The 10,373-nt window shown below is 59.0% G+C and overlaps 2 protein-coding genes across 2 annotated transcripts in view; one reads left to right on the plus strand and one right to left on the minus strand.

Moving 5' to 3' along the window:
- PRF1 (perforin 1) overlaps window positions 1-2,381 on the plus strand; it is a 3,244-nt gene extending 863 nt beyond the window's left edge. The window contains exon 2 of the mRNA XM_006037548.2: window positions 326-2,381. Within this exon, the coding sequence (XP_006037610.1) occupies window positions 326-1,535 (1,210 nt within the window). The 3' untranslated portion in view covers window positions 1,536-2,381. The remainder of the gene's footprint in view (window positions 1-325) is intronic.
- Window positions 2,382-7,297: 4,916 nt separating this feature from the next.
- STX4 (syntaxin 4) lies at window positions 7,298-10,184 on the minus strand. The gene is made up of 8 exons (XM_006037543.3): window positions 10,026-10,184; window positions 9,629-9,703; window positions 9,443-9,513; window positions 9,241-9,349; window positions 9,085-9,161; window positions 8,871-9,008; window positions 8,294-8,404; window positions 7,298-8,165 (listed from the first exon to the last, which is right to left on the minus strand). Exons 2-8 carry the CDS (start codon window positions 9,699-9,701, stop codon window positions 8,082-8,084), a joined length of 663 nt encoding a protein of 220 aa, XP_006037605.1. The 5' UTR covers window positions 9,702-9,703; window positions 10,026-10,184; the 3' UTR covers window positions 7,298-8,081.
- Window positions 10,185-10,373: the final 189 nt, after the last annotated feature.

Here is a 10,373-nt window from a genome sequence, read left to right on the forward strand (position 1 = left end):
TGCTTGTTCAATCTCCTCTTAAAGGCCAACAGGATAGGGGACAGCGCCACCTCCCTTGGGAGCCCGTTCCAGAATCTGGCAGCCCTTACTGGGAAGAAGCTCTTCCTGATGTCCAACCTACATCTGCTCTCTGTCACTTTGCGGCTGTTGTTTGTAGTAGGTTGGGTTGAGATGAGGTCAGGGGTCAGTTGAGGTTGGGTTGAGTTGAGGCCAAGGGTAGGTTGAGGTTGGGTTGAGGTTGTGGGTAGGTTGGCTGGGAGCATATGCCCCCATCCGGAAATCCCTCTGTACCCATGCCCTCATAAGATGACGCCTTCCCTACCAGGTTCCGCATCGCCCACCAGCCTCCGCTCTCCCCTCACTTCACCCGGGCCATTAGGGACCTGCCCAGGGACTACACCCCGGCCTCTCATGTTGAGTACCACAATTTCATTGCCATCTACGGCACCCACTACCTCACCAATGTGCATGCGGGGGGCCGCATCCGGGACATCACAGCCATCCGGACCTGCCAGACAGCGCTGGATGGGCTGACAGCTGACGAAGTCAAGGACTGCTTGGAGGTAGAAGCGGCTGTGAGCACTGGGAGCGAGACTGCCAAGGTTGAGGCAGCCTCCAAGATGTGCCGGGAGCAGCGCCAGAAGGAGAACCTCAAGACGAGCTTCCACGAGGCCTACAGGGAGCGCCACACGGAGATCATCGGAGGCCACGACCACATAGACTTGCTCTTCTCCAACAGGCAGGATGCCAGTGCCTACACCAGCTGGTTGGAAGGTGTCAAAGCCAACCCTGGCCTGCTCTCCTACACCCTGGCACCCCTCCACATCTTGGTCAAGAAGGAGGACCCAAGGAGGAAGGCTCTCCAGCGAGCGGTGAGCAAGTACATCCATGGCCGGGCCTTGTGGAGGAACTGCACCCAGCCGTGCCCGCCGGGCACCCAACGTAGTGCCCGGGACCCCTGCTCCTGCGTCTGCCCTGGGGATGATGTGGCCAACACCATGTGTTGCTCCAAGAAGCGGGGTCTGGGCAAGCTGGAGGTCACCATCAAACGTGGCCAAGGCCTGTGGGGCGACTACTTCAGTCGGACGGACGCCTATGTCAAGGTCTTCTACCTGGAGAAGTTGCTCCAAACCAGCACTGTGAACAACAATGACAATCCCACCTGGAACATCCGTCTGGATTTCGGGGCCGTGACGGTCACCGTGGCCTCCAAGCTGCGGGTGCAGGTGTGGGATGAAGACAATGGGTGGGACAATGACCTCCTGGGGACCTGTGATGAACTCGTAGTAGCTGGTGCCTCCCAGCAAAAGACCTGCTACCTGCAGCATGGCAAGCTGGAGTACCAGTACCAGCTTCAATGTGGGCCCAGTCTGGGGGGGGACAAGTGCCAGGACTATGTCCCACAGCCTCCTGGTGTTGCAGTCAACTGGACCGGGATTGGGAAAACCCTGGGAGGGAAGCAGGGAGATGAATCAAAGAGAGGTGGAGCTGGGAGGGACCTCCAGGGCCCACATCTAGTCCAACCGCTGCTCTGAGGCAGGAACAACCCAACCCAATCCATCCGTTGGCCAGCCTCTTGACCCAACTCATCCACTGGCCATCCTCTTGGCCAAACTAGTCAACTCTAATTCAAGCCACCCATTGGCCAACCACTTAGCAGAACTAGTCAAGCTCATCACAACCCAGCCCAGACCAATTCATTGGTCAACCTCTTGGCCACGCTAGGCAACTCCAAGATAATGAGAAGGCCCCACACCCAAACTGGCCACCTATCACACTGGAGGAGACCATGGCAGTGGATGCTCTGTGGCTGTAGATAAATCCAACCCCAACTCAACCCAAGACCCCAACCTACCCACGAGCACAACTCAACCCAACCTCAATCCAAAAATTACCTCAAGTCAACTAAGCCCCAAGCTACCCAAAGACCCCAACTCAACCAGTCTTAAACTACCCAGGAACCCAAGATCCCAACTCAAACTAGTTTCAACCTACCCAATCAACTGAACCCAACCCATGACCCGAACTCAACCCAACCTCAACCTACCAATGACATCACTCAATTCAACCCCAACCAACCTATGACCCCAGCTGGATCCCAGAAAGAGGTTATGCCCTCTGCTATGGAAGCAAGCAACCCCCCCTAACCTTCCCCCAGTTGGTACCAGTCTAACCATTGCTCCCCAACCCCAGATAGGATGGCCTGACTTGCACAGGATGTAGGATGTGGGTAAGGTGGGAGGGGGGGAATGATGGGATCCACCACCCCATAGGACCCCCACAAAGTTTTCTGCACCCAATGAGAAGCTGGAAACATTGTGACTACACGGGAAAGGGTGGCATTGTGTTATGCATCCTGCCATCAACCAATAAACATGGTGAATGAGGCACTTGTTCACTCACTTTGAGAATGGGTAGGAAGATGACCAACCAGCCAGGCCAAGAAATAGCTCAGAGCTGCAGTGGGTCATTAGTCCTGGGGTCGTTAGTGGGAAACTCAGGCGTCTGGGCTTCCAGACCCGCCCCCTGCTTGTACCCTCCCACCCCAGGAAACCCAGGTGTCTGGGCTCCCAAACCCCCTGCTCCCACCCCCACCTCACCCCAGAGGACCCAGACGTGCAGCCTCCTAGGCCCCCTCCGCTTTCAGTGTCTGAAGCCCGGGAATACTGGGATAGGGCCCTGGCCTGGGCCTGATCTGGGGGCAGGGGCGGTGTTACCCTCAGGTGGTCCCCATCAGCACCACCCCAGAACTGGTTGCACCATATCCGGGTGGGGGGAGGGGAGGAAACCGAGGCAGTTAGACATGCAGCTGGCTGTGTGGAGGTGCGAAGCCACAACAAAGTGGGGGCAGATACACAAGGCCACATCAGAGGCTGTGGCCACATGCATGACAGCGCTGCCAGGAAATGGCGCAGGATGTGCCCCACCCCAGGCTCGGACCAGTTCTCACACGAGCACTTGGTGCTGGGGGCGTCAGGGCAGACCAAAGGTGACGTATGGGACCTCGGCGTCCGGGAAGGACAGGTCCTCACTAGCGTGAAGAACTGCAGTGTCTGGGGTCCCCCGTGGCTCCCGCCCCTGGGAGAAAAGTGTCTGCCTGTGCACCTCTAGGCACACACACACACACACACACACACGTATGTATGTGCACGTGTACATGTCTGTACAGACATCCAGGCACCATGTGCATCTGTGTATATATGGACATAGACATACACACACACACGTGTGCCTGTGTATGCATATATCGATCACATACACACATTACGTGCATGTATAATGTACACACGTGTGCATGTATGTGCATACATCACATGTACACCCACACACATTGTGTGTGTGGGTGTGGGTATGTACACACACACCCAGGCACTATACACGTGCGTGCGCACACATCCCCAGGAACTATATACACTATACAGACACACATACACACACAACATGTGCATGTGTGCATAGGTATACACGCCCCCTTGTGTGTGGACACTACGTGAGTACATGCGCGCATGTGTAGCACGGGGTGTGCAGAACGAGTGTGTCGCTGTCCCCTGAAGTCAGCATGTGCCATCATGTGGCCCAGTGTCACACTACAGCTGAGTGGCTCCAATGGGTGCTGGAGAAGGAACATTGTGTGTGTGCATGCGTGCACGTGTGTGTGTGTGTGTGTAATACAGTGCGTGGGGATGTGTGCACACATGTGCATAGTGTGTGTGTGTGTGTGTGTGTAATACAGTGCGTGGGGATGTGTGCACACATGTGCATAGTGTGTGTGTGTGTGTGTGTGTGTGTGTGTGTCTCTCTATACACACACATCTATGCTATATCCATATAGATGCAGACACCTGTCTACACAGACGAGGGCCTCAGCAGGAGGACACGGGTGCCGATATCCCCGCACCAGGAGCGCGGGGAACAAGCAGGAGGAGCTAGGCCTCCTACTTGCTGGTGGGCAGTACGATGCAGTAGGGATCTCAGGGTGGGACTCCCCACACGGCTGGAGCGTAGCCCTGGAGGGCTGCACCCTGCACAGCGGGACCGGGTAGGGAAGACAGGTGCTGGCGTTGCTCTCTATGCGAAGGAGCAGCACACCTCCTTGGCGACTGACATTGGAACCAAAAACAGACAGCTTGACACCCCCTGGTTTAACTTGCACAGGGGGCGGCGAGAGAGACCTAACTAGGTGTTAACTACACACCACCAAACCGGGGGGAGGAACGCGAGCTGGAGGTCACCCGAGAACTGACTCAGGCCACACATGCACATGACACGGGCGTCCCGGGTGATTTTCATTACCCAAACATCTCCTGGGAGGAAGACTCGGCCAAGTCGGATGGGTTGCAATCCTTCCTGACCTGCGTCGAGGAGCTCTTGCTGACTCGGGCGGTGCGCGGGCCAACCAGAGGTGACTCTCTGCTAGTCTTGGTCCTGGCCAAAGGAAATGATCTAGTGCCTGACTTAAATATAGTGGAAAGTCTGGGCAACAGCGATCATGAAACCAATCACATTCGCTGTCCGACATAAGGCAGACAAATAGGATAGTAGGATTGAAGTCTTGGACTTGAAAAATGCAAATTCCCACAAGCTCAGGTCACCAGCAGGGGAAGTGCTGCGGGGCCAGGGACTGCAGGCCAAAGGTGTGCACGAGGAGTGGTTGCTCCTGAAGGACACGATCCTTGAAGCACAAAGGAAGTCTGTTCCCACGCGGAGAAAAGGTACTGGAAGGGCTGGGAAGCCGTCTTGGCTAAACGGGGAAGTCACGGTCCTCAGAAGAAAGAGGCTAATAAGCGCTGGAAGCTCGGGACGGGCCCCAAGGACTATTCCACAACAGCCCGCGTTTGCAGGTAAGAAAGGCTAAAGCGGCGACAGAACTTCGATTAGCGACGGGGATCGAGGGCAAGGAGAAGTCCTTCTTTAGGTACGCAGGGAACAGGAGGAAACAAATGGGAGTGGGGGCCACTGCTCAACAGCTCAGGAGAGCTGGGTACCGGCACCCAGGAGAAAACTGAACTCCTGAATGACGATGGCGTCTCGGTCTTTCACGGGACCAAGGGGAAAACCACAGCAGGTAGAGTAGAGGATGAGCACGGTAGGAAGAATCGCCTTCCTACTATTGCTGTAGAATGGGTGTATGACCGATTAAAAACATTGGACGTACATAAGTCAGCGGGACCGGACGGTCTGCATCCGAGAGCGCTGAAGGAGCTAGCCGAAGTCATTGCGGAGCCCCCGGCGAAACTCTCCCACACCTCGTGGCGCTCGGGAGAGGGCCAGTGCTGTGCCCATCCACAAGCAGGGCAGGAGGGAGGGCCCGGGTGACTATAGGCCGATTACCCTGACTTCCATCCTGGGGAAAATGCTAGAAAAGTCCATCAAGCAGCCTGTCTGCGATCAGCTTGCAGAAGGCTGGATCCTGAACGACAGCCAGCGTGGCTTCACCGTGGGCAGGTCTTGCCTTACCAACCTCACCTCCTTCTGCGACCAGGTAACTCGCCACCTGGGCACGAGAGAGCAGGCTGGCATTGTGTCCCTCGACTTCCAAAAGGCCTTTGCTGCGGTATCCCACCATGTCCTCGCGACAGCATCGGAGGATTGTGGGCTTAACTCCGAGAGTCAGAGGTGAGAAACGGGCTGCGGGGCAGGACCCAGAGCGTCGCAGCGAACAGATCCGTGTCGTCCTGGTGAGAAGCGGGCAGCGGTGTCCCGCAGGGGTCGGTGCTCGGTCCAGTGCTTTTCAACATCTGTATTAACGATTTGGACGTGGGGGTGAAGAGATCGCTGGCCAAGCTCACGCACGACACCGAGTTATGGGGGAGCGCGGTCGAGAAATATAAAGTCTCCACCTGGGGACGAGCAACCCCCTCCCTGCGCAGCTACGGGCTTGGCAACGCCAACCTGACCAGCGCCACGAATAGAAGGGACCTGGGGGCAATAATTAACCAGTGTGAACATGAGCCGGCACGTGATGCTGTAGCCAGCAGGGCAAAGAATAGTCTGGTGTGGCAGAAAGCCACCTCTGTTTCTCCCCCAAAACTCTGCTCTGTGACAAGTTGGTTAGGGTGGGCCCAGCAGGACACACACCGTCCCTATCTCCCTGGGTAACCTGAGCTGGACACACTCCTGAGGGAGGGGGAAACCTGCTCCCTCTGCCCACCTGACTGGCATCGCATACCTGGGTGACGGGCTTGGGCTCCCTGGTGGGCTGCAGACTGCCAGTCTGCCCAGCAACCAGTGATGCATTTCAAATTGGGTGGCTGGCGGCCAACAGGTGCTGGCCTCCATTGGACCAGGTAAGTGAGGGCACAAGGGCTGCCCAGGAGGGGGCAGCAGCCATGAGGGATACTCAGGAACAGAGAAGAGCTGGACCATCTGAACCGTGCTCTCTCTCAAAAGTCACGATCAAGGAACCGCCCGCCTCCAGAGCGAATCTCCACCTGCCTCTGGACGATACCCGTGAGCAAGCTACCGGAGGTCTGACTAGATATACAGCATGCAGTAACTCAGATGTGCGATCAAAGGCTACCATGCCACCCTGTCTGCTCTATGGGATTTCTCTGATACTATTAATCCAGCCCTACTCCTTGTAACCAATAATGTTCTCCTTTGTACCTAGCGAGGGAGACTTATTGGGAGTGGGTCTAGGTTATGCCTACACACACACGAACGCTATTCCCCACCCAATAAAAAAATGTCAAACCTCACTCCTGCCCCTGCCCCCCCCCAGCCTGGGGGGGCCACAAGCAGGAACCTGAAGACTGAAGGGGAACAGGAAAAGGCACAGTGGAAACAGAGCAGGAAACCACACCCCCCTGCCCCCAACCTGGGGGTTAATAACCACAGCCCAGCCTGGGCCCAGGAAGGGGGTAACTGAGTCACGCCACCCACATCACTGCCCTGAGAGAGGCTTGATCCCCAGGGGGGTGGGTTTCGCTAGCCCTGGATGCGGTTAGCTCTGGGATGGTGCAGCACGTAACACAAGGGGGGTGGAAGGCTGTCCCAAGCTGAGATGCAGCCAGCTCTGGGGTGGAACAGCTGGACACTAGCTCCCTACAACCTCTCCCATGAGGTCACCCCCAGGGCTCAGATGCGACCTGCTCTGGGGTGGAATAACTCGACAATAACTCCCTATAAGCCCCCTGCCTGATCACACCATGGGCCCAGGTGCAACCTGTTCTGGGGTGGAACAAAGAAACACCCACATATAACATGGGGGGGGGGTGGACACACATGCAGGATGGGGAGAGCTCTCCCGGGCCTGACACGCAGCTAGCTCCGGGAGGTGGGGGCAGAACAAACGGCCAGGCACAACAGGTCACAAAGTGCATTTATTCTCCATCGCCCCCAAAATACAGAATTCCCACCCCCAAAATGAGAAATCCCAAACCCGCCCACATTACATTCAAGAGGAAAGACAGACCAAGGCATCCGGGGGCTTGGCCCCACCCCAGGGACCCAGGGGACCGGGCGCCCAGGAGGGAAGGGGTTAATACTGGTGTGTGCTGTAGTGATGTGGGGGGACAAGTCAGGGTCCCCCCCCTAAAAAAGGCACAGAGGGCACAAGGCAGTGTTAAGAGAGGGGCACGAAGAACCAGGCATCCAGGCTCCCGCCCCTTTAAAGCCTGCCAGCACATGGTGGCAGCCACAGGAAGTGATGCCCAGTGAGACAGGAAGTGGGCCCTGCCCCCCAGCAGGGTGAGACAGGAAGTGGGTCTAGGAGAGAGGGGCAAGGCCCACCCCCAGCAGGAAGTGGGCCACAAATCTAGAAGGGGGAGGGGAGAAATGGCCCGGACCAGAAGTGAAAAAGGAAGGGCGGGACCACAGGAGAAAATCAACTGGCAGGAAGTGGCCCCACCCAAGACAGGAAGTAGCCTCAGCTTGTCTGTCTGTCAGTGCAAGGGTCCCACCCAGCTTGAAGGCTGGGGGAGGTGCGGGGAGGTTGGAACTGCAGGAATCTGAGGGCAGGGAGCTTGGCTCCACCCCTCTATCACCCTGGCTCCGCCCCCAAACCCATCCAGCCCCCTACTCCAAGCCCTGCCCAATAGGCTGTGGCCAGGTGGCGGGAAGGGGGGCGGGAAGGGGCGATGCTAGCCAGTGCCGATGGCGACGCCGATGATGATAATGATGATGACGACCGTGAGGGAGAGGCAGATGGCAATCATCACCTTCTTCTGCGGGGGGGCAGAAGGGGAGGGGTTAGATGGCTGGAGAAGCCCCACCCCCCAGGGAACCCAGGCATCCAGGCTCCCTCCCCAGGTACCCGGGTCCCCCAGCCCCAGGAACCCAGGCGCCCGGGCACCTTGCGGGCCTTGTGCTGGCTCTCACGGGCGGCCGCCAGGTGCTCATGGCCCTTGTGCACGTAGTCCTCCGAGTCCAGGATGTTCTTCTCGACGCGGTCGATCATCTCGCCCTGCGCCGCCCCCGCGGGCAGACAGCGAGCGTCAGCAAGTGGCCAGGGGGCACGCAAGGAGTGGGTAGGCCCAGGGCATACGGGAAGTGACCCCCTCCCGTGGCCCATGATGTGCTTGGGACAGGAAGTGGGCACTTGTCCAGGGCATGGGGCATACAGGAAGTGACCTCCCCTATGGCCAATAATGTGCTCAGGACACGAAGTGGCTGTGCCTAAGACAGGAGGTGGACACCACTGGCAACAGTGTGGCAGGCAGGAAGTAGTCGCACCTAAATGACAGGAAGTGGGGCATTTGGGACAGGAAGTGGCCTGCCGACAGGAAGCAGAGGGACAGGAAATGGAACAACCAGGGCAGGTAGTGGCCCTGCCCCTTGACAGGAGGCCTAGGGAGCGCATCCAGGACAGGAAGCGGCCCTGGCTCCTGACAGGAAGCAGGGGTGGGGTGTCCGGGACAGGAAGTGGGTACCTGCAGCTCCACCTCGGTGGCCAGGTAGGTGAACATGTCGTGCAGCTCCTGGATGCTGCGCTCCAGCTTGAGGATCTCGCCATGACGCGTCTCGATCTCGTTCAGCGCCTGCTTTGTCACCCGCGTGTCCTTCATGATCTGGGGGCAGGCGGCGGGGTCAGAGCCTGCCATGGCCCCGCCCCCCCGACCGTAGTCCCGCTCCCCCGACACTCACGTTGGACACAAACACCTCAGTCTGCCCCGTCTCCAGCATCTGCTCCAGCTCCTCCCCCGACACCCCCCCGCCGCCGGCTGCACAAGAGACGGGGTGTGAGATTCCAGGCACCTGCCCCCACATACCCCCCGCACCCAGGCGCCCGCCCCCACGCACTGATCTGCAGCTGGCGCTGGATGCGCTCCACGTTGCGGTCGCGATAGGCCGACTGGCTGGCGTTGCACTGGTTGATCAGCGCCTGGAACTGCTGGAACAGGATCCCATGCTGGGGGGGCAATTAGGGGAGCAGTTAGTGGTGGGGCAGCGGGAGGTATTTGCCCCTCCCCAGCCCAGCTCTCCCCCCCACACCCCACCTCACCTGTGTTCGCCTCATGCGGGCAGCCACTGTGTTGTGGTTCTCGTCCTCAGCCCCCTTCTTGGGCTCCATGGCTGGGAGGGGAGGCAGGAGGGGTGAGGGGCCCAGGCATCCGGGGCCCAAGCCCCCACCCCAGGGAGTCCAGGTGTCCGAGACCCCAAAACCCCGGCCCCAAAAACCCAGACGCACCCTTGAGCTGTGCCTGCACGTCCTTGGCGAGCTCCCGAATCTCCTCCCGCAGCCGCTGCAAGTCGCGCTTCATGCCTGGGGGGCGGGCAGGTCAGCCTTGGCCACACCCCCAGGGTTTAGCCCCACCCCCAGGGGCCTCAGATCCTGCCCTCAACTCTACATCTCCCCAGTGTCTCCCAGTACCCCTCACAGCCCCCAGTCCCTGCCACGGCCTCCTGGCACCCCTGTGCCCTGCAGCCCTCCCTCCAGTGCCCATGCAGCCCTGTCCCAGTCCTCCCTCCAGTTCCTCCTCCCACCCTGTCCCAGTACCGCACAGCCCCCTGCAGCCCCGTCCCAGTCTCTCCCATTGCCCTTCAGCCCCACAGCCCCATCCCAGTTGCCCCCAACCTCTGCTCACCGTCCTCGGGCAGGGGCGTGGCCAGGATCGTGCTCTGCTGCTTCTCCAGCTCGGCCACCTTCTGTGCCAGTGTGCGCAGCACCTCGCGCACCCTCCGCGCCTGGGGCAGATCAGGGGTGCCAACAACTGCCCCGGGGGGTAGGAAGAGCCCCCCTCCCCCCGCAAAGCACCCAGCTCTGGGGTGGTGGTGGCATAGAACAGAGCTGGGCAGGAGGCAGTGATGCACCTAGCTCTGGGGCGGAGCAGCTAGGTAGCAGCCCAACATAACAGCTCTTAGGAGCCCCCTGAGATGCACCCAGCTCTGGGGTGCAGCAGAGAGAAAGAGCCAGGTATAATAACACTCGGGGG

The sequence above is a fragment of the Alligator sinensis genome, unplaced genomic scaffold (genome assembly GCF_000455745.1).
Source record: "Alligator sinensis unplaced genomic scaffold, ASM45574v1 scaffold1511_1, whole genome shotgun sequence".
Classification (NCBI taxonomy): Eukaryota; Metazoa; Chordata; order Crocodylia; family Alligatoridae; genus Alligator; species Alligator sinensis.

Coding starts and splice junctions, on each gene's coding strand:
- STX4 (XM_006037543.3), bottom strand. CDS start 9,701: ATGAAGCGCGACTTGCAGCGGCTGCGGGAGGAGATTCGGGAGCTCGCC. Junction 9,350..9,442: donor CCCGCATGAGGCGAACACAG/GTGAGGTGGGGT, acceptor TTGCCCCCCCAG/CATGGGATCCTGTTCCAGCA. Junction 8,166..8,293: donor GCCAGCACAAGGCCCGCAAG/GTGCCCGGGCGC, acceptor GCCCCCCCGCAG/AAGAAGGTGATGATTGCCAT.